This window comes from Melozone crissalis, unplaced genomic scaffold (genome assembly GCF_028551555.1).
Source record: "Melozone crissalis strain CALT ecotype California unplaced genomic scaffold, PUWL_Pcris_2 ptg000017l_1, whole genome shotgun sequence".
Taxonomy (NCBI): domain Eukaryota; kingdom Metazoa; phylum Chordata; class Aves; order Passeriformes; family Passerellidae; genus Melozone; species Melozone crissalis.
Genome location: NW_026535795.1, coordinates 5,390,474 through 5,413,750, shown reverse-complemented (window position 1 = coordinate 5,413,750; position 23,277 = coordinate 5,390,474). Strand labels below are relative to the sequence as shown.

Sequence of the window (23,277 nt, the reverse complement as noted above, 5' to 3'; positions counted from 1 at the left end):
ACCACAGCTTGTAATCCACACTTCTTTAATGACATCTGATGGAATTTACTGTGTTTTCTTTCTTTCACAATCAATAAAAATATTTTGTGGAACGTGGTCATTGTCTCCTTAACTTTAATCATGTGCCTTCCAGTAGAGTCTGACAAGGCCTGGAAAAGCATTGCCTTTAGATGGTCTTTCATATTTAGACAAGTATGAGCTGAGGGGGGAGGAGGGAGAGGACAATCAAGCCCTGCCACTCCAGAAATCCTTGTTAGATATTCAAGCTGTATCAGCCAGTTCCATCAGGCACATATGGATTAAGAACTTCTCCTGTTTTCTGATGGATTGGAGCTGGAACACAACTGAGGACTGCACTAGTACCTAGAAGATCTGCAGAAAGCTTTGACGTGGGCAGCTTAAAATCACAGGAAAATGGAAGGTTATCCTGATTTATATTTATTAACTCAGATATTTATTGCCAGATTTTATGTGTCATGGGCTCTTCTGCACTGTCCTTTTGCAGTGGTTTACGGTATGTGAATTATTTCTCTGTTTCACATACACATTACCCCTTCCAGTTGTAAAAAATAGTATAATCAGACTTAATTACTAATAGAAAGTGATTTATTGAGGGATTTAGTGGCGATGGGAATGTAACAATTATCTTATGTAGCTGAATTTTACTAAAATAGACATGTATATATCAGCAGCAATTCCACAAATGCTGGTATGTCTTCTGGTAGTTTTTTATAGGGACTGTTAGTTTTCATAGAATATGAAGGCATGAAATCTCCTCATGCTGTTGGAATGGTTTTAAAAAAACAAACACACCAAAATTTTGCCTGAACTGTGAATGGTGTTTGTTGTGTTCAGCTGAGCAGATTTCATTAGAAAAAGCAGCAACAGTAGAGAAATGTGGCATAACAAACCTGAGTTTCTGTGCCAGTCAGTTCCACTCAGCAGAGGAGCCTGAACGTGGACATGTGTCACAGTGCTCTGAATTAAGGGGGCACAAATCTGATGGCCATTGTCAATTGCTGTCATGATTAATTGGGACAGATATTTAAATAGCATTGATGAGATACAGATAAAGGCTTGTGTTGGCCTCTGCAGTTTAAAATTCACCACAGGTGTGCTTAGTCCCTCCCTTGGGTCTGTCAGGGATGGGCAGAAGCTGTGTCTTGAACAGTGCAGGTCAGCTTTTACCAGCTGCTGCTCACAGGGAAAGACGGGGCCAATGTACACCATATAAATATGGTAAACTTGAGCTAATGAAAAAATGTATTTAAGGCCAAGGAAAGTAAATACTAATTCAATACTAGTGTTTAGTAGATCCTGTTTTATTGGCTTTAGTTACAGGAAGTAACTCAATAAAACCAGACTGGGGATTTCAAATGCATAATAGGATAATAACTGTTATAAATAATTTAGCACTGAAAACGACTAACTGCCAGCACAGCTTGCAGCACTTTTAAAAGCTGTGTTTGTGAAAGGAGTCATTTAGCAGTAGTGGCAGACTGCAGTCAACATTTTGTTGTTCCTAAAATTAGGCACTTAACCTATTTATGGATATTGAGATAGAACAGGGCTGTGGCCTTTGAAAGCTGCTCTGACCATGTGTCTTCATTGAAGGAATCATGTAGTATTTGATCTCTCAGAACTGAGTGTAGAAGTCAGCTTAGGCAAAATTTCTAATATTTGTGTAAAATTCCAGTATCAAAATGTAACATTTTAATGGCTTTATTCTATTATGACTAAATTCTAAACATGATAATTTATAAGTAATGCTATTAATTTCCTGCTGGAATTTTTTGTCTTCAAAGTGTATTAAAATTTTACTCTATTTTAATTAGTGACTTGATCTCTATTTCTTACAGGAATTCAAACCTGATTTCTCAGTAATTGCTGTTTATTAGATATCCTGCCTGATGGATTTTTGACACCTGTTTATTTCAGTTATTCAGTGTTTGAAATTCATTGTGACTAATTGCATAAATCACAAGTCTCTGCATGAAATTTGGTAATCAAAACATTTAACAACAGCAGAACAGCAAATGCCTACTGGCAGTTTCCGGGTGAACTCCTGTTTGTGAGATGCTCTGCACTGGTCAACACCCACCAACTGGGGAGTTGTTATTCATTAACATAAATTTAGGAAAACAGCTGATGTGTTTTCCTCTCTAGATGATAAATTTAGGAGTCCCAGTAAAACGTCTGAGTTGTTTCACCAGATTAATGTATGTGTGATGTGATTTGCTAATAGAATGTATCTGCTACTGTGGGGTTTGGGGGTTGTGTTGGTTTGAAAAGGGGTTTGGTGCTAATCATTAGATATTTAAAATTGTTGCTTAGTGAGAAGTTGGTTTAATAAAAACAAGGCCCATATATTTAAAAATCTCCTACTTATGGGAGCTTGAATAGAAGGGTCAACATAGGTCAGAGCTCTCACATTGCCATTTATCCACCATGAATATTCTCTTTTATTTCACAGGTTATTTTATATATCTATATTACTGCTTCCCTGCTGAATAGGAATCATAACTAATGGAACATATAGGGAGGACAGTGGCCCTTAAATGAGGGCTTTTTAAAGACCATTTAGTCTAGAAGTTAAAAGATTTTCTATGTTTGCCACCACTGTATGTTGAAGGATTTAGTCCCTGCCCTTCATTCTAGGCATGTTTATCTGCCAGTGGAACTGTGCATGTAGGAGACAAAAATACAGGAGACAGGCCTACAGCCCTTTGTGTTTTTCCTCTTTATCTGAAACTTTCTTGTCATTTGTGGATGTATACTTCTCCTTCAAGTCTGAAGCTCTTCACAAAGGAGCAGTTCTGCTCATGGTGTTTTTTACTGACCTGTCAAGGCCCTAATTCCCACCCTGTGCCCAGCAGCTCCAAGGCCTTCTCGCCCCCACACCAGGTGCTGGCCCAACCAAACGCCTCTCCTGGGCTTGTTTGGGACAACTGCAGTTTCCCTGCTTCTCCCGCCTCTTAAAATAATTTCTGGCTGGAAAAAAACACAACAAACTGGGAGTAATTGCCAGCTTTTTAACATTGTTTCCACTGTTTGATGTGTTCTGTTTTGCCATTATTGGTGTTTGTTTAACTTGGAGACAGACAAAATGTTTATAGATTGGTGTCAATGTGGACTTTTAGCACAGATTATATGACAATATAGCAATGTTTAGTCCAAGTTTTCTCACTTTTCAGTATCTCTGTGTATATTTGCAAACTAAATGTAAATATTTGCTTTTTCAGGAGGAGAGCTGGGGGTAGTTGAACAGTAGAAACAAAGTAAAGATACAAAAATAACAGTTAGCTTGGGTTTGAACTTTTGCAGAAACACTTTAACAACGATGCCTGGTGCTACCACCCTTTATTAAAGATGTTGAAGGAATTTAAACTTTTAAACTTATATATAAATACATATAAAAAGTAAGAAATACAAATGCATATGCTTGTGGACTAATGAAAATTGTTAATAGGTCTGATGGAATTTAGAAAACTGTTACCTTTATATCTTTTGTACTTGCCACTTTGTAGAATAATAGTTTTCTACCGAAAGCATCATTAAAAATCAGATTTTTACATATACAATCTTTGTGTTCTCTTTCAGGTCTTGAATCATCTCGGCCAAATTTAATCCTTGGGTTGGTTATCTGTCAGAAAGGGAAACGTCCTGCCACTGAGACAGAAAAAATGGAGGAGAAGCGAAGCAGAATTCAAGCACATGAGGAAGCTGAACCGTCCCTGTTCTCTAAAGGGCCTCCAGCTTCACAAGAGAAGAAAACTCCAAAATACTCACTTTATTCAGGAGACTCCACCATGAGTACAACACCACCTGGATCTCCTCCTCCACCTCCACCCCCACCTCCTGTTCCAGACACCTCGGCAGTGACACCTTCAGTATTGAAAATACTGTCCTCCATTAAAAGTGGCCCCACGACCACTGTGACCCCACCGATTTCAACAGCTGCTCCTGCAAGCACCGCTGCCACACACTCCTCATCCGCAAAAACCGCCACGCCTCTAGAGCACATCCTGCAGACCCTCTTTGGGAAAAAGAAAACTTTTGAGCCTCTTGCCAAAGATTCTGGAACTCTTCAGTCTTCCAGTCAGGAAAGTCAAGCTGCAGCAGATAGCGGGATGTCAGCGGTTCCTCTGCTGGACCCCATTGTGCAGCAGTTCGGGCAGATGTCCAAGGACAAAGCCATAGAGGAGGAGGAGGATGACAGACCTTACGATCCTGAGGAAGAATATGGTCCAGAGAAAGCCTTTGAAACACAGACTGGTGAGAGTGACAAACGCTACAGCGTGGAAAAGCCATCTACTACAGCAGAACTAGAGGATGAAGCCTATGATCCAGAGGATGAAACTATCTTGGAAGAAGCAAAAGTTACTGTTGATGATTTGCCCAACAAAATGTATACAGACAGTAAAAGCAGTTCTTCAGAAGCATCTGCTTCATTTGTGTCTGATTTATCTGCATCCTCCTCCTTGGTAGAACAGCAGAAAATGTTGGAAGAATTAAACAAACAAATAGAAGAACAGAAAAGGCAGCTAGAGGAACAAGAAGAAGCCCTCAGACAACAAAGAGCAGCTGTTGGTGTTTCAATGGCTCACTTTTCTGTGTCTGATGCTTTAATGTCACCTCCACCAGCAAAAGCTTCCCTAATGAAGCCTGAATTATTCCATCAAGACCAGCAAGCTACACAAAAAGTAGATTTACCTTCATCTTTAAATCAGCAAGCACAAGTTTTAAACCAGAGCTGTGACCCAAGGCAGAACAGAGATCCTCGACAGGCTCGAAGGATGGTGACAGAGAATGACAGTGCTGATTCTCGAATCAAGCCACAGGTAGTACAGAATGAGATAGCCACAAGAGAAGTTGCTCCAGCAAGTTTTCCAAATGCTTTGCAGACTTCAGTTGGTAAGGAAGATAATGCTTTAATTTCCACTGCTCCACCTGGTTTTACTGCTGATAATTGGGTTTCAAGTGAACAGACATCTACGATGCCCCAGAAAGAGACATCTAACAGCAAATTTGAACACACCATTCAAGTTACTTTGGAAAACTTGAGTCAGTCAGCTTCTGGAGATCCTTCTGCTTCCAAACCCATACGTAAAGTGCTGCTTCCAACCCCACCAAGTACATCTTTTCAGCCTAATTTCTCCACATCAAATGACAGCCCATCTTTGCAAGATATGCATCAAGTGTCATGGTCAAATGAGCCAAAGGAAGCAATGGGAAGGGATTCCTTCTCAAATACAATGTTTCCTCAGCAGGAAAAGGCAGCTGGACACTTTGAACCAGAGATGGGTCTTTCATCAGTGCAATATGATGAACAAAGAAATCCTCGGTCTCATCAGTTTGTAGAACAAACTGAATCTGTACCAGCTCAGAGTGAGGGTGGACCTCCCCCACAGCACTTTGAGGAAAACCGAGCGTTTTCTATGTCTGGACAGAAAGAGGGACCTCCAATGATGCTCAACGCACCTGGAGGACCTCATGGACCTAATTTTAGAGGGCCAGCACCACAGTTCTCTGAAGAGCACGGTTTTCCAAATAACGATGGGCAAAGAGGACCTCAGTCTGGAAGATTTGGAGGTCAGAAGGGTCCCATTCCCTCCTTATTTTCTGCACAGCATGGCCCACCTATTTTTGGTGATAATAGGGGCCCGGCTCCTTCTTATCATGGTGGTCCAAGAGGAATGTCACCATCTCATTTTGAAGATCATAGGGACCCTCACATGGAACAAATGGAATTCTCAGATTCCCAATATGATGAAATGATGGGGCCTCCAGGACAGTTTGAAGGACCAGATTCCCCCCAGTATATGGGAAACAGAGGACCTTCGCCCTTTCCTTATGGAGGTCAAAGACGACCCCCTCCAGGTCAGTTTAAAGGACAGAGAGGAGGCCCTCAGTTTGGAGGGCCAAGAGGTCCAGCCCCAGGTCATTTTGGGGGACCAAGGGGACCTCACCCAAATCAATTTGAAGGGCAGAGAGGTCCAGCTCCAAATCATATGCCTGGTCCAAGGGGACTTTTGCCACAGCCATATGAAGAACGGAGAGGGAGCCCACCACCCAGATTTTCCAACCAGAGAGGTCCAGGACCACATCAGTTTGGAGGACCAAGAGGAGGCACACCTCCAATGTTTCCAGAAGAAGATGAACCTCCTTCTAGATTTCATTACCAGGGTCAGTCACCACAAGGTATGAAACCACCCCCAAGACCACTCCTGGACCTTCCAAGCCATCCGTCTCACAGAAAAGAGATGTGGGAGGAAGGTGGACCATCTGCATCTCTTTCCAATATGTCTGGACAAGGACCTGAGTCGGAAGGACAGTGGCCCACGTCTGACTTCCGAGAAGGCAAAAATCCTGACTATAGAGGCCAGACATTTGAGGGCAGACAGAGAGAGAGATATGAGGGGGGAAATAAAGATAAGGGTTTGGATCAGCAAGAGCTTCAACAAGGAGATAATCGCCAAGGTAGAGGCTTTGAGGAAAGACGAAGGGATCGAGAACACGGCAGACCTTGGGAAAGAGACCGTGGCAGAAACTGGAACAGAGACAGGGACTGGGAGAGACACAGAGAGAAGGAATGGGATAAAAATAGAGATAGGAGCCAAAACAAAGATAGAGACAAGGATTCAGAGCGGGGTAAGGACTGGGAAAGAAGCAGAGACCGAGATAGGACAAGAAACAGAGATAGGGACTCTTATCGAAGACGTGATAGAGAGCGATCGAGAAGCAGAGACAGGGATCGCGACAGAGAGAAAGACAGGGACCGGGATCGGAGCCGGGAAAAGGAAAGGGATCGGGACAGAGATCGAGATCGCGACAGGGAAAGAGGGAAAGATCGCAAGGATAGGAGTAAGAGTAAGGAAACTGGTAAAGAGACAAAGCCAGAAACACCGAAGGAAACTCAGAAACCAGTGGAAACTGAAGCTTCATCTTCCAGCAACCAGTCATAGAGCTGTGACTGATACTTCCCGCAAATAATACACTTTGGCAACACAGCAAGGACTGCACATCTGTAAATACTGTACATATTCTCACCTTTTAAAAAATTCTGTTGTAAAACTAGCCTTACCCAATGTTCTGACAAGCAATTTTTGAACAACTGTGAATGAAAATAATCAGATAGATGAAAAGCAAGAACATATTGGACTTTCACTTGCTGCATTTTGTGCATAATGTTTTTCTTATAAAGATTCACAACGTTAACTGTACTGAAATTTTGTTTTTTCTACTTGCATCTTTATCTTAAAGTTTCCATTTACAGTACAGAAATGGAAAAAGTCTAAGAAGAGCATATTGCTTTTTAAGATTATAAAGTTATGTTTTCCAGTAACTTGAATTGTAATTTTATAGGAGAATTTAATCCAGACCTGAGGAGCCATATCTTTACATCTCAGTTACGTGGTATTTTGGTGTCAAAATTGTTCCTACAGCACACACTAAAAATGTTGGTGTCATGTTTCTTTTACAATGGAAGGGTCATGTGTTTAGGAAAAAGCTGCAAAAGAACAGTGTTAATAATTACTTGTGACTGATGGAGGATTTGAAAATGGAATGTTATAAGCTTAAAGTGCACTATCTTCCTTTTATATACATGTATTTTGGGTCTGGAATCCATCTGTTAAGTGTACAGCAAAGAAACAAGTCATACTTAGTTATTTTTCATGAGGTTTTAAATATCCCATGTTTACAAATCTGTCATTAAAGAAAATACAAGAGTAGCACCTTTATAACCAGCAAAACTTATAAAAACATCAGACATTTATTTTGAAAAGTGGTAAACCAAAAGAAGAGAGAGCATTTGGTTAAATAGGCCACTAAATCTGTTACTTCAATTGAACTGATTTAGTGGAGCATTTTTTGGTTTTGTTTAGGCTTTGCAGAATTTTTCCACATATTTAAGAAATGTCCCAATTTGATTGAACTTTTCATTACAGAAGTGCTCTTTCATTCTAAAAGGGCTCTTAAAAAAATAAATGATACTGTTCTTTTGTTAGGCCCTACTTAGGCTGGCAGTGTATATAAAACTCTCCACTGAAAAAGGCACAGCTGCATTAAAATTTAAATTATGGTGGTACATCATGTTGTGATTGAAGAGGGACATTTTTCATGGTGAAATACATCACATTGCTACTTCCCATGTAGTCCTCAAACACGTAATTCTAAAGTGTGAAATAAAACCCCACTAGTTTATTTGAATGTGTAAACTGACCGCTGGGTAAATATTTTGGTATTTTGCTAAGATAGATTTGGAAATATAAAATCAGATTCCTGTAAACATTTTGCATCTTGAGGACTAAATTACAGGTAGCATATGTGTCACCACTGTCACATTGTGCATCCTTGAGGTCCTTGTACATCCAGGATTTGGGGGCTGAAATGATCATCTGTGTCCTGAACCCGAGGGAAAACGGTAACATGCAAAGAAATCGTATTAAATGCAAACATCAACTACGGTGTAAGATTTTTTTTCTTAATGAGATGTTTCTAATTTAAAGACATACATAAAAGTATGCAAAATGTGTGTTTGTTTAGGTTTACTTGATAGAAATTTCTGTAAATTGTATTTTATATGGCAAAATATATCACTGTACATTAAAATATGGGACTTCACAGGTTTTTGTTACTGTAAGTAGAATAAACACCTACAGAGAGCTGTTGTCCATTTCTTAAATGTGTATGTGTACATTATTTTCTACATTTTGCTATTTCTCAACAAACCACAAGAGACTGATGGCACAGGGGTTTTGTTTCCTTGTAGTTTAATGACAGACATTTTGCAGGATATCACAGCAATGTTTGATTGTGGGCCCTCTAAAAATAGTAAAAATCTGTGCTCATGATTGATTCTTTCTCTAAGGGATCCCCTGTATTTTGAAGGGGTTTTTTTACATTTTAATCAGAATGCTTGGAATTTAAAGATTTTTACATCAAAAAATCTGAAGAAAAGAAAAAGTATTAATTCAGGTCACACCATTTATGATTTTCTTGGCTTTACATTCTTATGAAATAGGTGTGTGGCTTTTCATCTTTTAGGAGATTCTCCTTTAGTAGTCTGGGGGATCTGTTTATGCTTTAGGATTGGTAAATCCATCCTCACAGAGATCAAGTGGAAAAAAAATCAACAGCATAGGCTCCAGTGACTTTGTTAAGCCACAGCTTTATGTAGCTAACAATCAGCTGGAGCTGGATTTTGCAGCAGGGTTCCTGTATCCTCCACTACAGCAGGTGGTAAAAACCAGGCTGAAACCCACATAACAATTTAACTCAATTTACAGAGACTAAAAATGGCACTGAATGATTGTCCTGCATTGCAAGAAAGAGAAAAACAATTCTCTGGCTTTGCCCAAACTTTTGATTAACATGAAAGAACTCACTATTTTGAGCTTTTGTCTATGTTTGTACTAAGCTAACATTACAAAGAGTATTTTGATAAATCTTTTTCTTTGCAAACCCCCCTGCAAAGTCTAGAACAATATAAGCAGAAATATTATTTCTACAAAAGGCTGTACTACTCCAACTGTGAGTATTGTAAAAGGGGAGTGTGGAAGAGGATTAGACAAGTAGGAAAGTGTATATTGAGTTCAGTGTGCACAAAACTGCTTTTAAAGTTCCTGGATTTGCGTCTAGAGGGAAGTCACGAGTGAGACGGTCGGACTGTGGCTGCATTTCAGGGAAATGTCAGTGCACACTGCCTTGGGACTTTTTTTCCCTCTCACTTTTCCCATCGGGACCCCGGGACGGGATGGGCCGGGGAACCTTCACTGCCCCGCTCGGGGTCTCCCTGCGGGGCTGGGGCGGCCTCAAGGCCCCTCGTGTGGAATGACAAGCGATTCCCGTTAATCCAGCTGGTTTGTCCCGTCGATCCAGCTGGTTTTTCCCGTTAACCCAGCTGGTTTTGTTGCCTTTTCCTTTTTGCACAAGTCTGCCTGCGCCGTGCCGCTGGTGATGCTGTTGGTGCAGGTGGGGCAGTTCCCTCAGCGCAGCCGAGCCCCGGCCGTTGCTCTCTGTGAGCTTTCCGTTAGCGACAAAGCCAAGTAACAGAGTTTGGCCGTAGGTAAAACAGCCAATAGGTTTAATTATTTAAAATTTAGCATAACAACGTGTACCCAGCCAAGCACCGCAAATCAGCTAAAGCAGTGTGTCCAGAACTAGAAAACGTCTGTAAACACACACTACACCTCACATTCTTTTCCCTTATCTCCTCACAACACCGCTGCCCCCATATTATTACCGCCGGGCTGCGCTCCGGGTCAGTTTCAGCCCTGAGGGGGCGGGCGGGGGCGGGGCCGGTCCGCCTCAGGGGCGGGGCGTGGCGCGCGCGGCCCCGCGCGCGGGCGGCGGTTACGCGCAGCCGTTGGCGGCGGCGCGCGGCGCGCTCGGGCAGCGCTCGGCCGGGCTGAGGGCCCGCGCGTCCCCTCCCGCCCCCGCCCCGCCCGGCCCCGCCCGGCCCTGCCCGCCCCGGCTCCCCACGGCTCCCCCCGGCCGCGGGGGCCCCGCTCCCGCCCGCCCGGGCTGCCCCGCCGCCGTCCGGGCGCTGTCTCAGGGGGTGCCAGGCCGCAGAGTGCCCGCAGCCTCCCCGCCGAGGCCGGGGCGGGGACAGGTGAAGGCCGTTTGTCGTGAGCAGCGGTGCTGGAGGGGGAGGGAGGGTCTCACCCGGGGGGGGAGACATGGTCAGGGTGTCAGGTACCCCGCCAGCGGCAGCTTGGTCCCCACTCTGTTACCTCGCCAATCAGTGTTAAGTGCAATTTTTTCTGCCTTTGGGTTTTTTTAATGGATAGTACTGACAATTGTTGAAGGTTTTATGGTTTTCTGTTGAAAGGGACATTGGTAACTGATTAGGTTTGCTGTAGCCATGTCAGGATCAGCCCCCGAGGAGCCTCAGACCATTCCTCAGAGCCCAGCTAGTGTTCCTGACCCCGCTCCCGTTGCTGTCGGACCTGGAGGCTCAAGTGACAGTTCCTTTGGTGAGCAAAACCTTGGCTTCGCCACCCCCGAGGCCAGCCTGGTGGAGATGATGGACATTGAGTACACCCAGCTGCAGCACATACTTTGCTCGCACACGGAGGCGCAGAGTAGCGAAGGTGAAGTGGAAGCCAGGCTCAGCGCTTTCTCCTCGCCTGGCCCCTCTGCAGACCCCCCTCTGCAGCAGCCCTCCCCCAGCACCAGTCAGGACGGGGGCTCATCCAACAGCTCTGGGAACCAGTCGGTCTGCCCAGTGACCTGTCAGTCAGGGTTGCCTTGTGACAGCTACTGGCCGAGTTCTAACCCGCACCTGGGCTACGCTGACCTCCAGGAGCTCAGGATGATGTTACTTAGCGAGTCCAACCTCCCTGGGAACCAGAGAGAGAAAGCGCCCAACAGTAGTAGCTCTGTAGAAGCCTCGGGATGCAGTGTAGCAAAAGCTAAACAGGGTGAAAATTTCTTGGGGGAGAATAAGGAAAACATATTTGTTGAAAATTCGGCACTGGCACCAGAGGTTAGATCTAAACCTGCAGTCAGAGCTCGGTTGGAAGACAGATTCAACAGCAGCCCGACAGAAAACCCCAGATGTCAAGAACCCCAAGAATCTGGAGTAACTCTTAACAAGTGTGTTGCAATTACTTTTAGTTTATGTTGTTAAACTATGTATCATGTAGTTCAAAAGTGATTTGCTAAGTGAAACCTGTGAATAGTGCTTGTTTTAATATATGACAAAGATGGGTTGGGCTTTGTTAAACTGTGCCATCAAACGTGGCTGCGACTCCACTGAGCTCAGCTTAGGCCCCTCTGTTTATTGCATTAATGGTACAGCATGGAGTTCCAAAATTAATTACTTTATGACTTTATTCTTGATAACATGTACTGTAAATAAAGGTGAGAGAACATGACCTGATTTTAATATGCAGCTTGCTAAAAGCAAAGTAGATTTTTGATAATAATAATAAAAAAATAATAATGGTGGTGATAGATTGGGGTTATAATGTGGAGGCCTGACTATGGGGAAAACTGGAGCAAAACTATTGTTTTACAACCTAGCCCTGTACCTATCTTAATGTGCTGACAAAATGTTTTATTGAGGCATGAAGCACCTTGTTATTGCACAGAATAAAATACCTCCTTGGCTGATTTTTCTTTTCTTTTATTTGGCCCCTGAAGTGGGCAATATAGCAATAACAGTGATTTCTGTTTACAGTAAATGAAAGTGGTTTCTTGGTGATAGTTTCTAGAATATTTGTAGCTGTACTTTATTTCTGCACTCATTTCCAAGCAGTCAGCCTGGTATGTTTTCTGTTTGTTTGTTTTTGTCTGAAGTTTAGTGACATTGATCCGCCAGCCCTCAGAAGTGGTGGGTGTTCCTCTTCACCAGCAAGGGAACAGGTGTGCTGCACTAGGGAAAAATAAGGCTGCACCTGCCACACATTCCTTACCATTCACTTACCCGTTCTTTACCATGAATGCATGTTCTGCTGCTGGAAGTGCTAACCCTTCCCAAGCACAGGTAACTCTCCTCTGCGTGTTCCAATGCTGATAGTGTTAACTTCCTGGGTGTGGTACAATTCTGAAGGTTTGTGATAGAGTGTGGCTGGGTTTGAATAGGGATGATCAGAATGATCTGTAATGCAATTTATTTATTAATCTTTAACTCAAACCAGTCACTTTTGTGACATTTGTAATTACTTGTATCCCAGTAATGAGCAGTAGGCCATCAGATCTCTTTTTTTCTTAGAGTTTATCAGTTTTTCATCTGTGCAAGACAACAAAGAGACCATTTTCTGTAGTTCCTTTCTTTTTAATTCATTTTGGTGACAAAGATATTTCCCTCTCCACAACTTGCAGTAACCTCTGAAGCAAAAGTAATAGCGTGGCACTGAGAAATGTCAGAGGTATCCCCAAAATTCACCACTGTCAAAACCCCACGGCTGTGTGTATTTGGGATTTGTTCTGCCTGAAGAAGTAATTTAAGAAGCTAACAGAAAGATATCACAATAGTCTCTTTTGTTTTAATGTATATAGTTCTGTAAGTGTTTCCTTTTGTTTTCACAGACCTGTGGAACATCTTGCACTATTTTGGAAGCTGCCAAACATCAAGACCTTGGGATACCCAAAACATTCCCTTTTCTCTATCAGGAAGTTGAATCCACGAAACAGACAGTAGGTGCTATAAATAAAGCTTTGCCTGAGGAAGTTTGGATTAAAGTTGGAGGTAAAGCATTTATCTTCTTTTCACTTAGTTTTCTCTTGGTCTTCAAATGTAATTTTTTTTTTCTGAATTCTTTTCTGGAATTAATATGATTTTGGTGAATGTGGGAGGTGAGGTTTTTGTGGCAAAAATGCTCTACAGGCAACATGGGGCTAGATTTCTCCAAGGAGGTTCAACATCTATAAGTTTAGCTGTACTTTCAAAATTGTTTAGCACTTCTTGGTTGAAATGAGGAGACTTGAGGTTACAAAGTACCTTTGAAAATCTGGGCCTTGGGTCAGCAGCTGGTTTCTTTAGAATCATAGAATCATTAAGGTTGGAAAAGACCTCCAAGATCACTGAGTCCAGCCTTTGGACAAACACCACCAAACCCCGTGGCACAGGGGTACATTCTTTGACCCCAAAGCTCATCCAGCAGACCCAGTCAGTATCAAACTGAAGAGCATTTTAAGGGCTGCCTCAAGTGCTCACCAAGGGCAGGCACAATCTCAGTGGGCTCTCTGAGAAAATAGAAGCTGTGTGGATTTTGGAATAGCAAGCAGTGCCTTAGGTCTTCTGCAGGACATGTCTTGCTGGAAGAATCCATGTGGGCTGGCAGTAAAAGTTCAAAGATTATTCTACATAAATAAAGCACCAAAAGAACTTTCCATGATCAGTATTTTCAGGTTAATGGGAGAGTAACAAATAGGTCATTCTTTTCATTTTTATTTTCCAACAAGACACCTTATGCAAGCAAGCCATAAACAGAAGTTGCAGCCGAATAAATCTGTTGGATGCAAGCATGGATCGCAAACCTCTCGGTGAGATTCGGAACGCCCGGGACAACAACCAGAGCACTGCAGCTGCCCAGGGCCCCTGGCAGTCAGCACAGCCCAGCTCCAGTGTGCAGGTGCAGAGTGGTTCCCAGGATGGAAGTGCTCAGAGGAGGGAGAGGCACAACCGCCTGGAGAGAGACAGGAGGTAATTCTGGGAGCAGGGGCCATGAAACACCTCCTGAAGCCTAAAATACTGCTACTGCTGTACTCTGATTATCCAGAGGAAATGGAAACTTGTCATATTTTGTGTTAGCTCCAAGAAATAGCAGTGCAGGAGGTGAGGGCTTGGTGTTTGTTAGAGGGAAAAAAAAATCTCTGTTTCATTGTGGTTGTCTTTGTGTTTTCACTCTGTAAACAAACAAAAAGAGATTTCAAAACACTTCACCCATTCTGTAAAGATAAGGTGACTTGTGTGTAACAAATCTAATACACAAAGCTTGTAGCAAACACAAAGCAGTCCCCAAAGTCTGTTGCTGGTTAATGTGAGTAGTCTTCCTGTTCTCTGTATTTCCCCTTCCCTCTGGCCCGTGGTGGATAACCTTGGGTGTTTGCCTGCAGGCGCAGGATCCGGGTTTGTTGTGATGAGCTCAATCTCCTCGTTCCCTTCTGCACCATCGACACTGACAAGGCAACAACTTTGCAGTGGACAACTGCATTCCTCAAGTACATTCAGGAAAGGCACGGCGACTCCCTGAAGCAGGTTTGAAATCTCATTTTGTTTTTGGTCTTGATTAAAATGATTAAAATGTTTTAAAGCTGTCATAATGTAGAACTGAGATGCAAAGCTTCTGCTTGATGCTGTTTGTGAAGGACTCAATATATTCTTGAACCTTCCTTTAAATTTTTTTTTTTTATTTCTTTCAGCTGTTTGAGTCACTAGTAAGAAATTACAGGCTGTCCTCAGTCAGTGTTTTCAAATTAGATTTTTTAAATTAATTTTTTAGTTACACAATTCCTGAGCATGATCCTATTTGGACAACAATATGAAATTAAGGTCATCTTCAATTATTCCTCCCCTCCTTCATTTTCTCTGTTTTCTACCTCTTTCACAGGCTTCTAGTTTGTTCAGGGAGGGGGATCATAGCTAATGCCCACACTGTGTTGAGTGGGTGAGCAGAGTTAAAGGATTGCATGCCTTAAAAGCAACTCTTGTTCTCCTCAGCAGTAGTAGCAGCTCCAGGGTAATTCTAGCCCTGCTAAGAATTTTAGGAGGATGTATATTGGAAAACCTTCTGGTCTAGATATGGATATGGCCCCTCCTCCTTCCTATTGAAGGCACAAATGAAACAAAAGCATCCATCTCAAGTAAACATCTGTATTAAATATAACATTTATCTTTTGTATTTTAATTTTTTTTTAGGAATTTGAGACTGTGTTCTGTGGTAAAACAGGCAGGAGACTAAAAATTGGAAGACCAGACTCGTGTGTAATGTGTCCAGCACAGGAAAACCGCACAGCTATGGAGACCAAATAGCCTGAGCTGCCCACCCTGAATTGTGTGACAGTAGTGCAAACTGTGTTTCATTCTTTCCATTTACATGCTGAATAGGAATTTGAAAGTGTAACTTGTAAATATATATAAATAGAATTTAAAGGAAACGTTCTCTATTGCAAATGGAAATGGAAGGTAACTACCAGCAATGGGAATCTGCCCTGTTCAAGGGGCTTTGGGACCAGAAGCTACAAGAAAATGTCATAACTTAATTATTTTAACCCTTTAGTTATACAAAATTTGCTTGTCATCCTGCTTTGGGGTCTCATTTAATTTTTTGCTTTTATTTTATTTTTCAAAGATGATGCAGTACAGATTGGAAGAGTTGTAGAACTTCTATCTTCCTGTTATTTTAATGGCTAGATGTAAAACTCATTCTTCCAGTGTATAAAGAAACTGAAGTTACCATATTATAATGCCCATTTTTCCATTTAAAATGTAAATATTGTATTGGTTATTTGAACAAGTGCATAGTTTCTAAACTGTATGTATTATGAATTTTGCATTTGCATACATATTTAACATAATTAGCTCCAAAGAGTAGTGCAATGGTGTTGGCATTTTTAAATTCAGTCCTATTTTTAATGTCTGCCACACAACTGTCCAGTAGGTTCTTGTGTTGTTACTTTAGACCAAAAGTGGAATATTTTACACAGTAGATATTTAAATGCACAAACTATTTTTATATTTAAAGAGAAATATGATGCTTCATTCATAGGCTTTGGCATATAGGACAGAAATAGAACTGTGTGTGAGCTGAGAGTGGCTTTATTAATTTTTTTAAATAGATGATGCTAGCAAGTTTTAAAGTATAAAAAGTTCTACCAAAATTAATACTGGTTTAAATCACGGATAAGAACAATTTTGCAGCAATTTATGTCCAAACAATACTAGTAAAACCTAGCTCTGGAAAATGGAGTTTAGCCAAGTTAATTTGATTTGTATAATGACACTTACAACATCAAAAAGAAAAGGTTAAAAAAAATCTCCTTTTATTTTTACAACAGTTCATACAGGTGGTTTTGGCTGGACTTTAAAAGAGCATCCTTTCTTAGGTGGGGTTCCATCACAATTACTGTGCAAATAGCTGAAGTAGAGGTCATGAAAATGCTGTTACTTCATTTCCTTCGTTATCATATGGAAATATGCAAAAATTCTTCCCTGGAAATTAAAATATTTACATTGCTCCTTTTGCAGAATTTGCTTGCAAGAGGATTACTGTTTACTAGTCTTGCCAAAATATTTGAGGTGCAATCTGAAAATTTCTAGCTGGCAGCACAGACTTAAGCAATGGTCATTCCTTAGGCCAGAAGGTTCAGATGTTAAAATACAGGATATTGAAATGCCTGATTTCCACTGATGGAAGAGGCAGCTCGGTGCCTGAGTGTCTTAACAGCGTGTCTGAGAGCACAAACCTGCAGGACTGAAGTCAGTGGGAGCAGCACCAAGGAATTCAATGGAAAAGGCTCAAACTTTCTTAGTACAGGGGGGGTGATGGTAAAAAGGAGCAATGCTTCCTCTTGCAGGTCTCTTGAGCAAAGGGAGGAAGGAAAGGTGAGGTTGTTTAGCAGTAAAAATTCTGGGAAATAATTGGGGGGAGGAAAAGATAGTCATAAAGCATCTTTAATTAAAGTTTTCATCTGATGCTTTCTTTTTCATAGAACTGTGTCAAAGTCTCCACTTAATAGAATAGAAGGAGCATCTGTCCTTTTAGCACTAGAAGGATTCTGTTTTCTTACAATGCACTGTTTATTTAAATATTCAGTCACTTCTTCACTTCTTGTACTGTTGGTTTATGATTTTTTGGAAGTTGATGCTGCAACAGCTCCCATGCAAGCCGACGTGTCACAAATTCCTGGAGTTCCCTGAGCCCCAACAGTGCCAGGAGTCCCAGGATCCCCTGGCAGCCCCGGTTCACCCTGAGCACCATCACGGCCGTTTTTAGTAATTCCAGGCACACCAGGTGGTCCTAAACAAGAGAGGGGAAAGATACATGAAATATTTCCATCTTTTCTTTTTTAATATCTGTATATATGTGTTGATTTTAGAGATCTTAATATACTTTGAGTGTCTGTACATCACACTTGTTATGGCCTGTTGAGTACAAGGTGTTTTCAATAAATTTACCCTGAATCTGGAGTATATGCTTTGGATTTTTTTATCCCTAATTTGGTCAAGGGATGTTTTGGCTGTGTGAGCTCACAGTTTATTAACATGGATTAATTATTTTATGGAAGATTCTGAGACAACAGGGTATAAATATTATAAAATTTTATAGTATAGATTTTGTGGAAGAATTTAAAATAACATGGTTGTAAATATTTTGGCTTTATGAAATACTGTGAAGGGAGAGCCTGCTTTTGGTGCCTGCAGTTTATTGAATGTACAGATGTAATCCCAGTTAGAAAAGTTGCTTTAACAGGTGAGCAAAATAAAGAATATCCTTCCAAGTTTTCAATAGATATTAATTAATTTGCATAAATTAATCTTGAGTATTTTAATAAAAGAATCACCAGGAAGCAGGCACCATCCTTTCCCTTAATCTGGAGAGCCTCAGAGTTGTCACATCTTTAAATGAATGATGATAATCTATTGCCATCAGCATGCAGAGCTGTCCCTCCTCAGCCTTCACTTCAGCCATGCAGCATTCAATTATATTAATTAATTAATTAATTAATTATTATTATTATTAGTAGTAGTAGTAGTAGTAGTAGTAGTAGTAGTAGTAGTAGTAGTAGTAGTATTTCTTCCCCATACTTACCCTGCAGCCCTTGGTCACCATCAGGCCCATCGATCCCTTGGCCCACAGGTCCCTTGTCTCCCTTTTCACCAGGGTCACCTTCAATGACAAACACAATTCCCACAGTGAGCTGTGCTCTGCAGCTGGAGCCACCAACAGCTCCCAAGGGGAGAGAACAGGAGGAGCTACAAATGAATCCCCCGGGTGCTGCAGGGATCTTTGCTTACATGGCACCCTGTAAGAGCCTAAATGACACATGCAGGACTGCAGGCAGCTCTCCAAAATGCAGCTTATTCTATCTAAGATGTGGGTGACAGAGCTGTGCCTACAGCTGTCAGCTCCAGCTGCAGGCAGGCCTGGAGAACCTTTGGTTTTGGTTACGATGCATTATATACTTTTCTTTTGGTTACAATGCATTATATACTTTTCCTTGCTGAGCATCTTAATACAGCAGAACCAATCAATACCTTAACTATTACCTAAAGCCTATCATAACCACTATAATTACCATGTTACTATTCTCCAATCACTAAAATTTAGTACATTACAGTTTAAGCTAGAAGTTGTTTTTCAGTTTTCTTGCAGTGGAAAATTCTGAGACTTTTTTTCTACTTGCTACATCAGCAGGCTTGTTTGCCTGTGCTATCTTCTTGCTTGGTAAAAACATCTTGTTTGGGGTGGGTTTATCCTTTGCTCTAAGCCATAAAAACCCCTTCTCACTAACACACCCTTTGCCTCCTTGGTTATCGAGTAAGACTGGCTCAGCAATTCTTTTCTTCTATATCAAAACTTGCTTCCAACTCTATTCTTTCATCAGACTCCACATTTAAAAATCTTTCTGCTAAGCATCCATATCTGTGAGACTTCCTTGTCAAACTTTCATCCTTCCCAACATCACCGCCCAAGATGCACAACTCCACCCAGAGCTCCACCAAGGGCTGATCTCTTCTCCCCAGTGCTGAATTCAGCACCAGTTCATTTCAGTGGGCATAAAAGAGAAGAAAATTGTTTCACTTTTAACTTGCCTCTGGGTCCGGGGTCGCCAAGCTCTCCTGTTGGCCCTCTGTAGCCAGGGGGCCCGCGAGGCCCAGGGTGCCCCACGCTGCCCGTGCTGCCAGGGGGGCCCGGGGGCCCGGCGGGGCCCGGCCGTCCCGTCATCCCAGGAGCCAGGGGCTTCCTCAGGTTAGCAGCCAGCAGTGCAATTTGCTCTGAAAAACACAGCCAAACTCTGCACCTCCAACATCTGCACCTTTCCTTAGGCAGAGCTTCCTGCCACTGCTCCTGGCAGGAGGGAACAGTGGATCTGTCCTTCCTGCTTACCTGCGGCTTTTTGGGGTTTTTACATCTCCACAGGCAGAGATATTAATCATAAATCTGCAGGGTTGATTATTCCTGTTTCTAAAACCACTTTAAAGGATGTCAAGTATTCTAACAAATTACACTTAAATAATTTCCTGAAATAAACTTTAACCTCATCCCAAACAGGGGATGTAACCTCCAAATGCAAAACAGTCACTTTGAATATAGAAGGACACCCCCTGAGGACCTGCTGCAAGGAAACGAGGTGCACTGAGGAGAGGTGGAGCCCAGAATGACACAGGTTAGGGCAGGAGGTCTCACACAACACTCGTGCCAAAGCTGCTTTCAGTGCATTTTGACCATTGCCATGATGAATCATTTAAAAATACTAATTTTAGAACACCAAAAGACATCCCCAGCAAAGTGACCTCCTGAATACAACAAGGTGACCTTCTGAATAATTTCCTTACACTAAAGGTCAATGTGATTTTTTTCATATGAAGACAGAAAATTAACAAATGTCAGAAGCCATTTTATGTTCAGGATCCACTGATCTGGTAATTAAAGTCAGATTTCTCTCAGTAATACTCACCATTTATCATTTCCCCACAGAGTTCTCTGATATGTTGTTCACTGGCCTCTTTGCCCTGCAGTTAACACAAGAATTTGTCTTTGTAGGAACCTCCTTATCAATAACCAGCCTTGGCAGAGGCTGCAGGACACAAAACACATTTCCAGGAGCTTGGGAAGCAGCACAAGGTCCTGCATGAAGAGCAGGGAGTTCTTCTCCCTCCTCAAAAGGTGACAGCTTCCCTTCTTCCTCTGCTGTTCAAATGGCAGCAATTAATTTTAATGTTAGGCCAGATATTTAATCTGGGGTTTATTTAGCCTTATTTTTGCCTGCTGAAATGCAGGACCTTATTTTTTGGATAGCATCCAAAACCCCACAGTGCATATTTTCACTTCCCAGGCTCCCTGACTGTGCTCAGAAGCAGCAGGTACTTACAGGAGGTCCAGGTTTGCCTGTGATGCCAGGGACACCCCTCTCCCCCTGGTGACCCATGGGTCCTGGATGTCCTGGGATCCCTGGTGCTCCAGCTGTCCCATTCGGTCCTTGGACACCTTTTGGACCAAGTTCTCCTCTTTTTCCTGGCTGGAGTGAAGAATAAAAAAGATCAAAACCACTTAAAATGGAAGTCATCTCCTGGGGGTTTGTTAAAATTTTCTTGAGGTTTCCTGGATGGATCTGGAGGATCAGATCCATTTCTTACATCCTAAGGGTGTTTCTGCATATATAGGTCATGATAAGAGCAGTCCTTGCTGCAGCAAAATTATCAAACAGATTTCAGTATTTTGAATGCCAGAAATCACCATTTTTCTCATACATTTTATAGCATGATTGTGAGGAAAGCCTGCTTCTAGGTAATGACACCAGACAGAGTTTATTCTACAGTTAAGCAATGGTCATGCTTACTCCTAAATCCTTCAGGGCATGAGCCCCCAGTGTCTGACACTTACCTCTCCTTTTTGGCCAGGAGGTCCAAAGGGACCCTGTCAGAAAGAAAAGGGAAATAAGAAAGTGACTCATTCAGAGAATGCACATCTAAACCCCAATCTGTGATGTGTGCAAGGCTTGGGTTGCCCTCTTTTCACAGCAGGGCTGGAGATCTTGGTTAATTCTGACTGACCACAGTGATCCATGGCTTTCTGCACCCATTTGTTATTTGAGGAGTCAACTGTACTGAATGTAGGGACAAAGGACACCTACCAGCTCTCCTTTGTCACCTGGGAGGCCATCAGCTCCAGCAATGCCCTGAGAGAGAGAGCAGAGTTAGCACAGCACCTACCGCTACAGCAAGGACCTGGATATATCCCCTGAGGCCTGGATATATCCCCTGGGATACCCTGGGGGAGATGGGGGCTCCCAGCTCCAGCAAGGAGAAGTTCTCTCTTCCCAAAGCTGGACTCCACAGCAGCTGCTCCCCTGCTGGTGAAGGCACATGGGCACAGGGCAGCTGGCACGAAGACTGGGTGCCCTTTGCAACAAGCTAGGACCTGGAGGAAAGGCTGGATTTGTATGGATGAGAGCCATGAAAGATCCACAGGCTGGCACTGGCATTCCTCAAGCAGGGAACCGAAATTTCAGCTCCCCCTGCTCTGGCTCACAGAAAACAGGGCTTGCAGCCACAGGCAAATATTGAGTGTCCCATTCCCTTGGCCTCCTGAGCAGGGTCCCAGCTTCATCCCACCCTCAAACTGCATGATCTCTTGGTGAGGAACACCCCTCTGCTCTCCTGGGACAGCAATGCAAGGGTGGCAAAGCTCTGGTGGCATCCCTGTCCCAGCCCTTTGGGGCTCAGCTCCACCAGCAGCAGCCTGAGCAACCTGAGCCTGCCTGGGTGACACAAACCCCTGCAATCCCTGCAACCCCTGCCCAGGGCAGAGCTGGCTCAGCACAGAGCTCTGCTATTGGAGCAGATCATGAACATTGTTATGGTGACTCTATGGCTTTCCAGGGGAATTTTTCCAAGACAAACAGAGATCAGGTTGGTTTTTCCCCTTAGCAGCAAAACACAGACCACACTGATGCTGGTAAACCAAACCAGCAAGGCTTGCTAGGAAATCTCCACTTACTGCAAGAACACAGCCATGCATTAATAAAAACCATATATTTGATGAAAACTGGCCCAAAAGCTCATTGCTGAGATTAAACCAAGCATGGACCTTGAGCAGCAAAAAGTATAAGATTAAACTATTTCATTAAGGTGCCAGGCTTTGAGGTTAGGGTGAAACATCCTTCATCAGGCACAGGAAAAGCTGCACTCCTAAACTTGACTTTGGATTTGATGTGAGGAGCTCCTGCACAGGTCCTTGTGGCTACAAAACACCCACTGAGGGCCTGGTGTTTGTACCACAGCATTTCCATGAGTCCCCACCAGAACAGGCAACATCTGTGCCAATGCAGGGAAAATGGGACCAGAGAGGGGTTTGGTTTCTGCTGCAGAATATTTTCATTTGTGGAAGAAAAAGCCATTTGTGCTGGCAAAGGCTGTCCCTGGAATTTGGTTTAAATGCCTCTGCTGACAAGGACATAAAAGTTATCACTTACCTGGTTCCCCTTGGGACCAGGAGCACCGAGAGGACCCTGAAAATAAATAAATAAATAAGAGAAAGAAGTAAATAAGCTCCAACTGTGACTTTGCTATGAATTCCTGGTGTGGTCAGACACTCTCAGCAAGGGGCAGAGTCTCCCAGCTGCCAAAGTAAGAGGGTACAAATCTCATTCACACTTCCTGGAAATAAGAAGGGATTTAAGCCCCCCTGCTTGCTCTGTGACACTCTCCACATCCCTGGTTTGTGTTGTGGGGTAATTTCTCAGCCTGTGATGTGAGAGGAGCTTGGATTTACTTGTGGTATAAAACAGACAAGAATATTTTCATACCACAAGGGCAAAAAGCCAAGATGCTTTTTCAAGGCCTTATTAGACTGTCAGTTTTCCAAGGATTTAGAATTAGGTGCTCCTGATTTAAAGATTAATGGAACAACATGGCCACAGGAATAAAATACATTTAGATGATGAACTGATTATCACCTCAGGAGTAATCCAGGCAATTTGGAAAATCCTTTCATCTTTATCTACCTGACATTCATATTTTCAGCCCTATTTGAGACATTTCTGCTCCAGAGAGCAGAGCAAATGGGAGTTCAGGAGAACCCCAATTTTTTTTTCTCTACT

The 23,277-nt window shown here is 42.6% G+C and overlaps 3 protein-coding genes across 3 annotated transcripts in view; 2 read left to right on the top strand and 1 right to left on the bottom strand.

The window, feature by feature from the left end:
- The window catches only part of DIDO1 (death inducer-obliterator 1), a 46,935-nt gene extending 38,743 nt beyond the window's left edge, over nucleotides 1–8,192 (top strand). Inside the window, exon 17 of the mRNA XM_054274807.1 lies at nucleotides 3,601–8,192. Coding sequence (XP_054130782.1) covers nucleotides 3,601–6,965 — 3,365 coding nt within the window. The 3' untranslated portion in view covers nucleotides 6,966–8,192. The remainder of the gene's footprint in view (nucleotides 1–3,600) is intronic.
- A 2,544-nt stretch (nucleotides 8,193–10,736) lies between these two features.
- On the top strand, nucleotides 10,737–16,977 carry TCFL5 (transcription factor like 5). The gene is made up of 6 exons (XM_054274812.1): nucleotides 10,737–11,601; nucleotides 12,307–12,493; nucleotides 13,039–13,198; nucleotides 13,915–14,155; nucleotides 14,569–14,710; nucleotides 15,371–16,977. The coding sequence occupies exons 1-6, from the start codon at nucleotides 10,868–10,870 to the stop codon at nucleotides 15,482–15,484; spliced, it is 1,578 nt and encodes a 525-aa protein (XP_054130787.1). The 5' UTR covers nucleotides 10,737–10,867; the 3' UTR covers nucleotides 15,485–16,977.
- Nucleotides 16,978–16,985: 8 nt separating this feature from the next.
- The window catches only part of COL9A3 (collagen type IX alpha 3 chain), a 36,152-nt gene continuing 29,860 nt past the window's right edge, over nucleotides 16,986–23,277 (bottom strand). The window contains exons 24-31 of the mRNA XM_054274887.1: nucleotides 22,651–22,686; nucleotides 21,310–21,354; nucleotides 21,060–21,092; nucleotides 20,548–20,694; nucleotides 20,134–20,188; nucleotides 19,268–19,450; nucleotides 18,264–18,341; nucleotides 16,986–17,471 (exon numbers count right to left, since the gene is read on the bottom strand). Of these exons, the coding sequence (XP_054130862.1) occupies nucleotides 17,296–17,471; nucleotides 18,264–18,341; nucleotides 19,268–19,450; nucleotides 20,134–20,188; nucleotides 20,548–20,694; nucleotides 21,060–21,092; nucleotides 21,310–21,354; nucleotides 22,651–22,686 (753 nt within the window). The 3' untranslated portion in view covers nucleotides 16,986–17,295. The remainder of the gene's footprint in view (nucleotides 17,472–18,263; nucleotides 18,342–19,267; nucleotides 19,451–20,133; nucleotides 20,189–20,547; nucleotides 20,695–21,059; nucleotides 21,093–21,309; nucleotides 21,355–22,650; nucleotides 22,687–23,277) is intronic.